This window comes from Electrophorus electricus, chromosome 15, assembly GCF_013358815.1.
Source record: "Electrophorus electricus isolate fEleEle1 chromosome 15, fEleEle1.pri, whole genome shotgun sequence".
NCBI classification, from domain to species: Eukaryota; Metazoa; Chordata; class Actinopteri; order Gymnotiformes; family Gymnotidae; genus Electrophorus; species Electrophorus electricus.
In genome coordinates this window covers 15,069,477-15,080,192 of record NC_049549.1, presented here as the reverse complement: position 1 = coordinate 15,080,192, position 10,716 = coordinate 15,069,477, and the positions used below count along the sequence as shown (strand labels likewise).

General features: G+C 43.2%; 1 protein-coding gene across 1 annotated transcript; it reads left to right on the top strand.

Annotated features, from left to right (window-relative positions):
• The first annotated feature begins 1,159 nt into the window (after nucleotides 1-1,159).
• Nucleotides 1,160-10,051, top strand: sae1 (SUMO1 activating enzyme subunit 1). Its single transcript, XM_026997650.2, has 9 exons — nucleotides 1,160-1,396; nucleotides 1,704-1,815; nucleotides 1,949-2,122; nucleotides 4,818-4,963; nucleotides 5,504-5,603; nucleotides 5,692-5,797; nucleotides 7,808-7,952; nucleotides 8,042-8,111; nucleotides 9,632-10,051. Exons 1-9 carry the CDS (start codon nucleotides 1,296-1,298, stop codon nucleotides 9,722-9,724), a joined length of 1,047 nt encoding a protein of 348 aa, XP_026853451.2. The 5' UTR covers nucleotides 1,160-1,295; the 3' UTR covers nucleotides 9,725-10,051.
• Nucleotides 10,052-10,716: the final 665 nt, after the last annotated feature.

Genomic DNA, 10,716 nt, shown 5'->3' with positions numbered 1-10,716 from the left:
TGCAACCACTTCACATTCAGCTACAGATGCTGCTAAGAGGATGACATCATCTGCAAATAACAGAGAAGCCACCTCTACGTCCCCATATTGGACACCAGTCTGGCCTTGGCTGCACCTCGCAATACTTTCCATGACAACCACAAACAAGAGTAGAGACAAGACACCCCACAGTGGAAAATTAACTTATCACCAACAATGCAGACTCTGCTCTTAATCAGTTCATACATAGACTGGGCCAGCTGAAGCAGCAACCCCTATACTCTACAATCCACGAGTGTAGACTCTTCCTGGGATGCTGATGAGTATGATTTCCCTATAATTGGATCACTACATGGTACCCTTTTTTAAACAGAGAAACCAACACTCCAGTTTTGCAGTCTGAGGGCACTGTAGCCATGCTCGATGCCAAACTGAAGTGGCATGTTAACCAGACATCCCCATCCCTGTCCAATATCTTCAACATCTCCAGTCAAATTCATCCACTCTTGCTGCCCTGAGGCTTTTCAGCTACCAGGGTTTCACTCACAGAAATGGAACTATGAATCATCATTGGTTTTCTTGTATTCAATTTTCAGATGCATTATTATAAGGACTTTGTTGTTCCTACCCACACTCCTGTCTGAAGCAATTTGCTGCACTGCGCTATGATTGCACAGGCATTTGTAGCTTTTGTTTTGTGTATGATAATGAATTTAAAGGAATTAATCAACTGATCTAAACCGTTATTTTGAGTATTTGAATTAAATGTTCGCGATGTATTTAAATTGTATTACAACAGATCGTCACAGGACTGTGAGTCAAACGAGAAAATAAAATGACAGAAGCCCACCGATTTAATTCTTGCTGCATTAAACACTAAAATGACAGGCCAGTGAATTTATTGAGTACATTTTTAAGTTTATGGGGTATGCAAACACGATTGTAGACACAACAATATCTATTTTTATGTCCTGAAGGAGCATGCTGGACTTTTGGAGTGTTATTTTACAAACCACAAAATCATTGGCTAACGCCTCTAATTTGCTATCAATGGCACTATAACGGAATTATGAGCATATTTTAATATTTCAACGTGTCAAACTAGCACGGCGCAACTGTGCGGTCCAAGATGCAAAGACCTCCGCAGTTACTCGCGCGTTATCATACGTCATCATTCTGCGCCTTTTTGAATTCGACCAAGCGGGACTTTTCTTGCTTTGAATGGATATCGCCAAAATCTGAAGAAGTTCCTTAATACTACACATTTTCAGCAATATTCTGGATTATTTAAAAAAAAACAAAAATAAATTTTAGCGATGATTGATATGATTGAAAAGGAGGACAATGTTATCACAGAAGAAGAAGCTGCTCAATATGACCGGCAGATTCGTCTGTGGGGTCTGGAGGCACAAAAGAGGTTAGCTGACTTAGCTAACGGGCTAGCTTGCTAATTAATAAACACACGTTTTCCCTACAATTATTTTCCAAATTAAAATGCAAGTCGTTCACAATAAGAATTTATATGGACTGCATTCAGTTAACCGCCTGTGAAATATTTTACTAACATCTACAGGATTAGCTAGCGTTAGTTAGCCAGCTAACGTTAACAGGAGGCGAACGGAAATTACATTACTGCTGCTTCACTTGCACTGTCTGTAAGGTTAAACATATCATGGAGATCCATGGAGTTGTATGTGAATAGTAATACGTGGACTGTTCATCAGGCTGAGGGGGTCTCGAGTGCTTCTTGTTGGACTCCGAGGTCTCGGTGCTGAAGTGGCCAAGAATCTTATTCTAGCTGGAGTGAAAGGACTGACTCTTCTGGACCACGAACAGGTACAGAATTGCAAATGCATCTGTCAGTCGTGCACAATAAAATAGAACAACCCCTATAATAACAAGTAATGCACATACTTGCAAATGTAAGGAAATAACCCTTATATCCACATTGCTGCTCATTCTCTTTCAGGTCACTGAGGAGTCCAGGCGAGCTCAGTTCCTAATCCCGGTGGATGCAGATGGTCAGAACCAAGCCCAGGCCTCGTTGGAGCGGGCACAGTTCCTCAACCCTATGGTAGACGTGAAGGCAGACACCGATCAAGTGGAGAACAAGTCTGATAGCTTCTTTCTTCAGTTTGATGCGGTGAGTGCTATAATTTGGGTTCGTTCGTCCATTGAGTCGGTGACCACACAAGACCAGATGTGTAGGTTCTTTCTGGTGGTCGTTTGCCTGGGCTGTTTTTTAAAGTTTTATATAAAAGTTATTTTTAATGATGCACTGTTAAGAGGAAAACAGCATGCAAAAACAGTATGAAATTATATTCATATGCAAAGATTAGATACATGTGATTCTCCCAGTCTTAGAAAGTTATTACATTAGATAGTAGGTTTTGACCCTACATATTAAGCATCATTAAATGGTTTGACGTCATTCAGTGTGACCAAAACATATTAAATAATGGTATTTTAGCAGGCATGTCTTCAATAATGCCTGCCACAAATTCCATTTCAGCTATTTTAGCCTGAAGCAAATTGTCTTAACAATGTCTTAACAATTAAAAATAGATAGATAGTTTAAAGGCCAAGTCTGGATGTTTTTGGAAAAAATATTTCCAAGAGAGCTTTCGCCTTCAAAATTGTTTACTGCAATTTCAGTGGCACCCCATCTGTAGCTGGTTGAAGCATCTTTTAATATATTCTTGAGCCTTTCCAAAACAATGTTTCTGTCTGTATGTCTGTCTGTCTGCTTGCAATGCCTGCAGTTTCCTTCATGGCCACTAGATGGAGTACGTTTTCCATGTTTATGTTGGCGCTGTTTGTAATCAAGGTTTGGATATGGCTGTATTGTTTTCGCCGCTATAATTTACTATTTTTCAAGGTGTGCGTCTCCTGAAATTCGAACCGATAAGGAAATATGAATGTTAACGATACAGTGGTTTATATGTTGTAGTAGAAGGTATTGGGGTAATGTAGTGTTTAATAACTGAGGCGTGAAAATCATGAACGTTTTTGTGGCATCAACCCTACATAGAAACAATGAGCATCTCCCTTTTTCAGTTCCAAACGCAGATAGCTGCAGGTCACGAAAAAAAATGCACATTCCTTGGTGTAATGCCATTCTTTTGCTCACAAACTGGACTTGGGGCCCATTCTTGTTTACGAGTGAATTTATCATCAGTCAGTGAATGTTCAAAGTGCATGCGAACTGCCTCTCAGCCTGTCTGTGTTTGCAAGCCATCAGATATCTCCCAGTGGGAGTACCAGTGAGAGTTGAGGCGGGAAAGAGATGTGAGTGTGTGTGGCGGGGGAGGGGAGGGGTGGGGTGTCTAGCACAGACATTTTTGTACTTTCATCTGCACCCACTGGTATTGGAGAAATGCGCTTATAAGGAAAGGTAGTGTGTGGAGTATCTTCTGTACCCCACTGTCTGCCTGTGACTGGCAGCTTGGACTCAAGGGGAAAGTTGTTCATTATGTAGATGAATTCAGTCTCGCGTCTTCAATGGCCACCTGTCTTCAACAGCTACAGCACGGTGTATTAAAGTGGTTGAGCCCGTTAGCAAGGAAAGAGACTGACAGCTCGTTAACCTGATATATTCAGGGAGGATGGTGTGAGCAAAGTCTGTCTACGCCTCTGTCCTTACCAGTTCTGATTAAATTATAAGCTTCTCAAAAGGGTTTTACATCAGTAAGTTTTTAAGATCATTATCTCAGCTCCCAAAAAATAGGACACATTGTGGAGCAGGTCATCTCAATGTCTTGATATTGATTTTTTTGTTTTTTCTTTTTACATTTCCTCTAGATGTCACTGTTTGATTACTGGAATGTGGCTGGGTTATGGCACAGGACTGACTGGCGTGACAGGGGAAGTGCTTGTTTTTATTTTAATAAAGGCCACGATCCCAGAATTCCTTTGTTGCCATCACCGCTGTGCTGTTTGGTCTGTGTTAACGACAGTGGGCACAAAGTCGCATGACCCCTGTCCTCTCATCTGGTAGCTCATTTCCATCCTTTCTGAGAAGCATCATTAACACTCAGCTTCAGATTACATAACAGTCCTGCTGTGTTGTTGAATCTCTTGAATTCAACGTTCTTGGCGTTCATTGCTTATCAGTGAACGAGTGCCGCACGGGTGTTCTGGCTGGAGGAGTAAACAACAATTGTATGGCTGTAAACAACCCCCAGCCTCAACTGATAAAGCGACGATGCGCTGTGCTCTCATGGGGGCCGCCCACTATCCTCACCAGGCCACTGTGTGTATCAGTATTTAGGGTAAATAAAACAGAGACGTGTCCATGCCAGCACTTTATCACTCATCCAGAGTGGGAGGTGCCAGGCTCGGTGTACTGGATACGGTGGGTCAAGCCCTCTCGTCAGAGGTCCATTATTACAACCTTTCCTCTCAAATGTTTGTATCTGATCCCCAGAAATGTACACTGGGATCCCCCACACCCCCGTTATTAGGAGTTGTAAACCAGGAGGGGGATTTTATCATGAATAGTAGTTCACGTTCGTCTGCTTCAGAGAGATAACTTATCTCTGACGGGTTGGAGCACACATGATAAGTTTTTTGTGTAAGGATTTGAAACATATTAGCTAATATGCAGTCTGAAAGCACGTGAACCAAAGCGTGAACTCCTGAAGCTGATAAGGAGGAAGAGTTGACCGTAAGAGATCATCGTTCTCTAGAATGGTCACGTTTATCTTATACCTTCAGTGGCAGTAGAAATCCATCAGAGGCTAATTTCACGTTAAAAACCGAAGACTAAATAAAAACTAAAATTGAGTTGTTGTCTTTTTATAACCTGGTCTAATTGGCACTGACTGTTTTGCTCCAAGGTTTGTCTGACAGGCTGCTCCAGAGACGTGATGGTGCGCGTTGACCAGCTTTGCTCGTCTAGAAACATCAAGGTCTTCTGTGGGGACATCTTCGGTTACCATGGATACATGTTCTCGGACCTTGGCCCGGAGCATCATTTTGTAGAGTATGTAACTTCCTGCTGCTTTCCCTTTTCTTTCTTTTTTTAATGAATTCCTGGGCCAGTATTCTTGGTTCCACTACCACCCCCCATTTATGGGGACATTGACTTCATATTTTATTCTTCCTTTTCATGAGTAATGTCACACAGTTAGCTGTATACAGATATAACGGTGATGAGGTACCACAACCGCTCTCTCCCACAGCACCCTCCTATCCGTCCATCTCTCCCATCCTAGCCATCTTGTGAAAAGCAAGAAAAAGAGAACTGAAAAAAGGCAGGAAAAACATACAGACTATAGGCAAATTGGATAAGACAGGACAGATCTACAGAAACACTTGAAAACAAGTAATAACACCCCCACCCCCCATTTTGGCACGCTAAGATTGATTTGAGTCGTTTTTAAATTCTATGTATATTTTTCCCTTTCTTTAAAAAGTATGAAAAGAGGAGTCAGACTTCCTGATACTTTCAGGTGTGTGGTGGTGTGGTTTTGACGTGTCTGTGTGTGTGCGCGCGTGTGTGCGTCTCTTGCTCTCTCCTCAGAGAGAAAGTGAAGATAGTAAAATCATCTGACGAGACTAATGATGGACCCAAAGTGAAGAAACCCAAAGTTGACCCTAATGAGACTACCATGGTGAAGAAGGTATGCCTGGTATATTCTCCTTTGTCATCACCTGTTGCTCAACAAAGCTTGTAGTTATTCATTGTCTCCTGTTGCCTTCTGTATAAAGATGGCCAGTTTCTGCTCGCTCAAAGAGGCGCTGGAGGTAGACTGGACGAGCGAGGAGGCCAAAGCCAGCCTGAAGCGCACCCCGCCAGGCTACTTCTTACTGCACGGTACCTGACCACGGTCTGCCCCACACCCCAGGCCCCCATAGAACTCCACGCGTATAGCCCACCTGCTTGCTGTGTCCCTGCATGCATGAAACGTGACCGTGGTCTTGGCGTGGGATTATGCAGCTGAGCTTGCATTAAAGGGGTAAAATGCAAAAGTATTTGAGAGAGGCAGCATGTAGCCCCACCCACTCAGTTCTGTCATATGCCTATAGCAGCTCACAGACCAGTTAATCTCCAGTGAGATAATTTTAGAATGCACATGAAGTGTGTTTATTTGGCAGAGTGACGAATTCAGTATTCATCATACATACACACACACACTCACGCAGTCACAGTGCAGTTAGTGGCTAGAGGATGTGATCGGATGACTGTTTTACATAACCTAATGTGCTTATTTGTGGGTTGTTTGTATGTCAGTGATGCACAATGACAGGGTGATGGTATAGCACAGAAACAGACGAGCGGCTTTTCTCTCTCTCTCTCTCTCTCTCTCTCTCTCTCTCTCTCTCTCTCTCTCTCTCTCTCTCTCTCTCTCTCTCTCTCTCTCTCTCTTCCCTATATGTCAAGTTTATTCTTTGTCTAATTATGGAAAACATCAAAATCCTCTTTAGTGTTGGGTTACACTGGGCACGTTCCACTGACGAGCACCAACCATTTTCTCTAATGAGTCTTTTTATACAAGCTTATCTGGTGTCCCCATAGAGGGCATCTCGTTTTCCATCACACGCTGCCCATGGTCAGTCATGTGCGGTGACTTTGAAAGCGAAAAACACACACTGTCTCCACCCCTGTCAAAAAGGGCACCATTTGGCAGAAATGGCTTCAGATGCTCCGTCGGCCCCTCCTTCACAAGCACCCATGAATCAGTGGAAAGAAAAACACGTCCTATTTGTGTGCTGAAGCACTGAACGGTTAGAGACAACATCAGAGTGCTTACAAATGGTGTGCGATGGCTGAGCAGCTTTTGAGGAAGAACTGTTTCCTCCGTCCCATCTGGCTGGTTTAGCGGAGGTTATGTCAGCTCACTTGGGGGGGGGGGGGGGGGGTTAGTGAGACAGATATTGTGTCACTAATTTGAATCTTTCCTAAACCTCAGGCATTGCACACTGTTTGATGTAGTTTCCACAGTGTAGGAGAACTGCAAAGCAGACTTTTTGTGTCATGTTTAGCTATCTTTAGTCACTTACCAAGTTTACTGGCTCTGAATTAAAAATGTTAGAAGTATTTGAAATGGGGTGGGAAAACGGGCACACACTTATTTGATGCATTTACATATATACATTTATTTACATACATATATTCATACATTTACATGTATGTCAAAAGTAGTATCTGCAGTATACTGTACAAGGTTTTCAGAGAAATTGGAGTTCAAGAAAAAAATAGGTCCTCTATCAGATACGCAAGCTGTTAGTTCTAGGACACGAAAGCAGTTTCGTGAGAGAAGAACTACTTTGCTTGACCAGGTGAAGAGCTTTTGTCTGAAACGTCCTGTTTCTCTGGAAACCTTGTATACTACACAGCGATTTCTACTGTCTCTATTATCTGTTTCTTTATCTACAGTATACTACAATAATTCCTTGAACTCTTCACACACACACGTACAGTATTGGTAAAGGACAGGGGTGGGTGTTTTTGTTGTGTGTGTGTGTGAGACAAAGAAGTAAGAAGTGACAAAGATCGACCACAGTACTTAGACTAAGAGGTACCACTCACTCCAAATGCCATCGCATTAAGCTCTTCGCACTGCTGGCTGGCTCACGCTTAAACCTCCCATGCAGATCTCTTGAAAAATAACTAATGCTTCCTTAATGTGTGTGGTGGTATTTGTCTTTATGACTGGCGAGGATTTTGTGAGTTCTAGTTTTTGGTGTGTGGGTGGACCAGACAGTCAGTGTTGGTGTCTGGTAACATTGCATGTGAATGGCCCTTGGTTTAATATCACTAATCTACCTCATGCCCTGATTACAGTCCTGCTCAGACCCCCGATCCTTCTTCCTTATCCAACAGTGCTACTGAAATTCCGGACAGACAAAGGTCGCGACCCTCACCCAGGCAGCTACGCCGAAGACTCCTGCCTGCTCCTTCAAATCCGTGACGACCTCCTGGAGGCCGTGGACGTGAATCCGGAGCTGCTCCCGGACAGCTTCGTCAGGTCCTGACCAGTACAGTCCCTGCAGTGGATGTCGCAGGTGCCTGGGCCACGGGCGCTAACCCCGTCTGCATGCGTTGTTGTCTTTACAGCACCTGTTTCTCCGAGATGGCTCCGGTGTGTGCAGTGGTGGGGGGAGTGTTGGGACAGGAGATCGTCAAGGTAAGATGCCACACCTTCACTCGCAGCCAAGCGAGATCTGCGTGACAGCACTAAAGAAACACGTCCCAAGAGTGAGGACACAGCGCAAATGCTGTCTTATTTTGTAGTCGATTTATTATTTAGCATAAATGTATATTATTTTAATGTTATACATTAATTTTTCTCTTCATATATTTAAGAGGTTTTTTACAATAGGAAACAAAACATGCATAAATGCTTTCAGAAATGCATAACCGTTCCTATTCCTTATGCCCCTCAGTCTTATTCCTCAGCATAGAGGAAAATGAATAATTATGATGACGATAAGAGTTGGTAACAATATATAAGCAAAGTAAGAGGTCACTTCAGCTGTTGTAGCTTCTTTGACTGTAGCCAGGCGTGGGTTAACCCTCCCAGGTGATAGGTAAGCGTGTCGTCTGTCTGTGGTAGGCTACTGTGCTAAGTCACCCCTCTGTTTCAGTCTTGCTTGTCTGAGCATGTCTGTTTATGGATGGATATATGCGAGTTAGTTTAAATTATTTCCATATTCATATGATATATTTTTTTTAGCATTTTAAAAAGTATATGGAAATGTTTAGGGTGTTTTTCACAGTACATGTTTTTACTGAATGCATCATTTCAGTATCAGTGTACTTGGCAAGGCTCTGTAGCATTGAAGCATTCCTTCCCTCCGTGCAAAATTGGTGAAGAGTGTTGGAAGGGAATTGAGATCTGTACTGACGACAAACGTGGGTGGATGTTTTTATATTGTTCATTTTCATTAGCAAAAGCAGTTTTTCTTTTGTACCATAAAATGGGGTACAAAATTCTCCTCTATACAGTGGAACGTTCATGAAATGAAAGTGGTTTTTTTGATAAGGGTCTGACTGGACCATATGGCATCTGCCCTCCCCATTGGAATCTGGGATATAGCCAAACCTTTTAGCTGCTGACACATTTTAAATGCCAGAATCGTAGAGGTAACATTCCGGTCACTGATGAAATCCAACTCCGACTGTTTGAAATCTTGGCACAAAGTCCACATAGAAATCAAAATGGTCTGAGGAGCCACACCTGATAAGTAAACCAGGCGCAGGTAAACGAGCGCGAGCTGGTCATGTTTGGGATTGGGGTGAAGATGGATGGCGGCTGTGTTTACATAGGTGCATCAACCCTGTGTAGGGTTATATAGGTCCAGGCGCCCAGTGGCGAGTGACCTCATCGCCTAGACTGGGGCGTGCTGGAGTTGTTCAGAGGAGGCTGGTGGAGTGTATGGCATGGCTTCACCATGGCCCGAACAGGCCGCCGACCCGCATGGCAGTGGAGTGAAGCCAGGCTGTCTCGCCATCTCTTTGCATGATGAAACAGGTTGCAACTCGTACACCGCGTCCTGCACTTTTCTGCCCCTCACGCACCAACCACCAGCACTACAAAGCTCCAGCCCAGTCACTTCAGGGTTAGGGCGGTCCTGATGGCTGCTCTGCGCTGTGTTCTGTTGTTTCTTTACTTTTTTACTTTAAAAAAATTTGTTTTTTTTAAAGGCACTGTCTCAGAGAGACGCCCCACACAGGAACTTCTTCTTCTTCGATGGGCTCAAAGGCAGCGGGGTGGTGGACTACTTTGGAAACAAATGACCACAGAGCACACCAGGAGATGGGCGTTTGAAGTGCGGGCCCTCAAGGGACCATGGGAAATGGAGTACTTTTAAGTATTGCAAAGAAGCAAAAAAATCTGGCTGTTTTAGGACTATGAAACTTTTGAAATAGTAAGCAAAGCTTTGAAGCCAGGAAGATGTCGGGCAGCTTGTAGGAGTTGGGTTTTTTTTTGGGGGGTGACTTATACACACACACACACACACACACACTTTTTTCGGCTCACGGTTGTGACAGTCAACAAGTTACATGGCAAATTTTGTGGTTTTAAATTTTGTAATTAAAAAGATCAGAGATGTTGTTTGTGAATGTGTGATCTAGGTTCAAAGCATTATTTGTCTCTTCTGCTTCCTCATTTGGTCTTTCTTGCCTGTTATTTAAAATCTTTTTTCCCAGTTTCAGAAACTACCTTCCCTCTACACTGCTTTTATTTCCAAACATTCATATATACATACGCACATACACTCACAGTATGAAGCTTATTACACAAGGGGTAGTTTCTGGATGGCACAACAAGTCACTTGGACGCCATTGGGGAAACGGGTAAACACCTAAGGGAGATGAGTTCATTGTTTGTATCAAGAAGACCATTAGTGGTTGCATAACTCATTTATGACCTTCACCGAGGTGAATGTGGTGACGCAGATCAGCCTTGCGTGCTTGGTGACTCACAGACATAAGAGAAACAATTAGTGTTTTGATTGGGAAGTTTTTTCCCATTAGCTAGTGAGTCCTGCTCCTCCAGTCAGGCCAACTGAAATTCCATACATCATCCATTGGTCAGTTTGCTGGTGTAGAGGACCAATTTTGAGTAAATGCAAATTGTTACTTAAATACAATGGGGGAAATGTAAACAACTTAATTACTGATAATTGTGCTATGCATATGCAAATCGATTGCATTCGAAGGTGGTTGCTCAGGAAAGCACCAGACAGCTAGACTGTCAGCTGACTTATAGGACTGGTTAGGCAGGT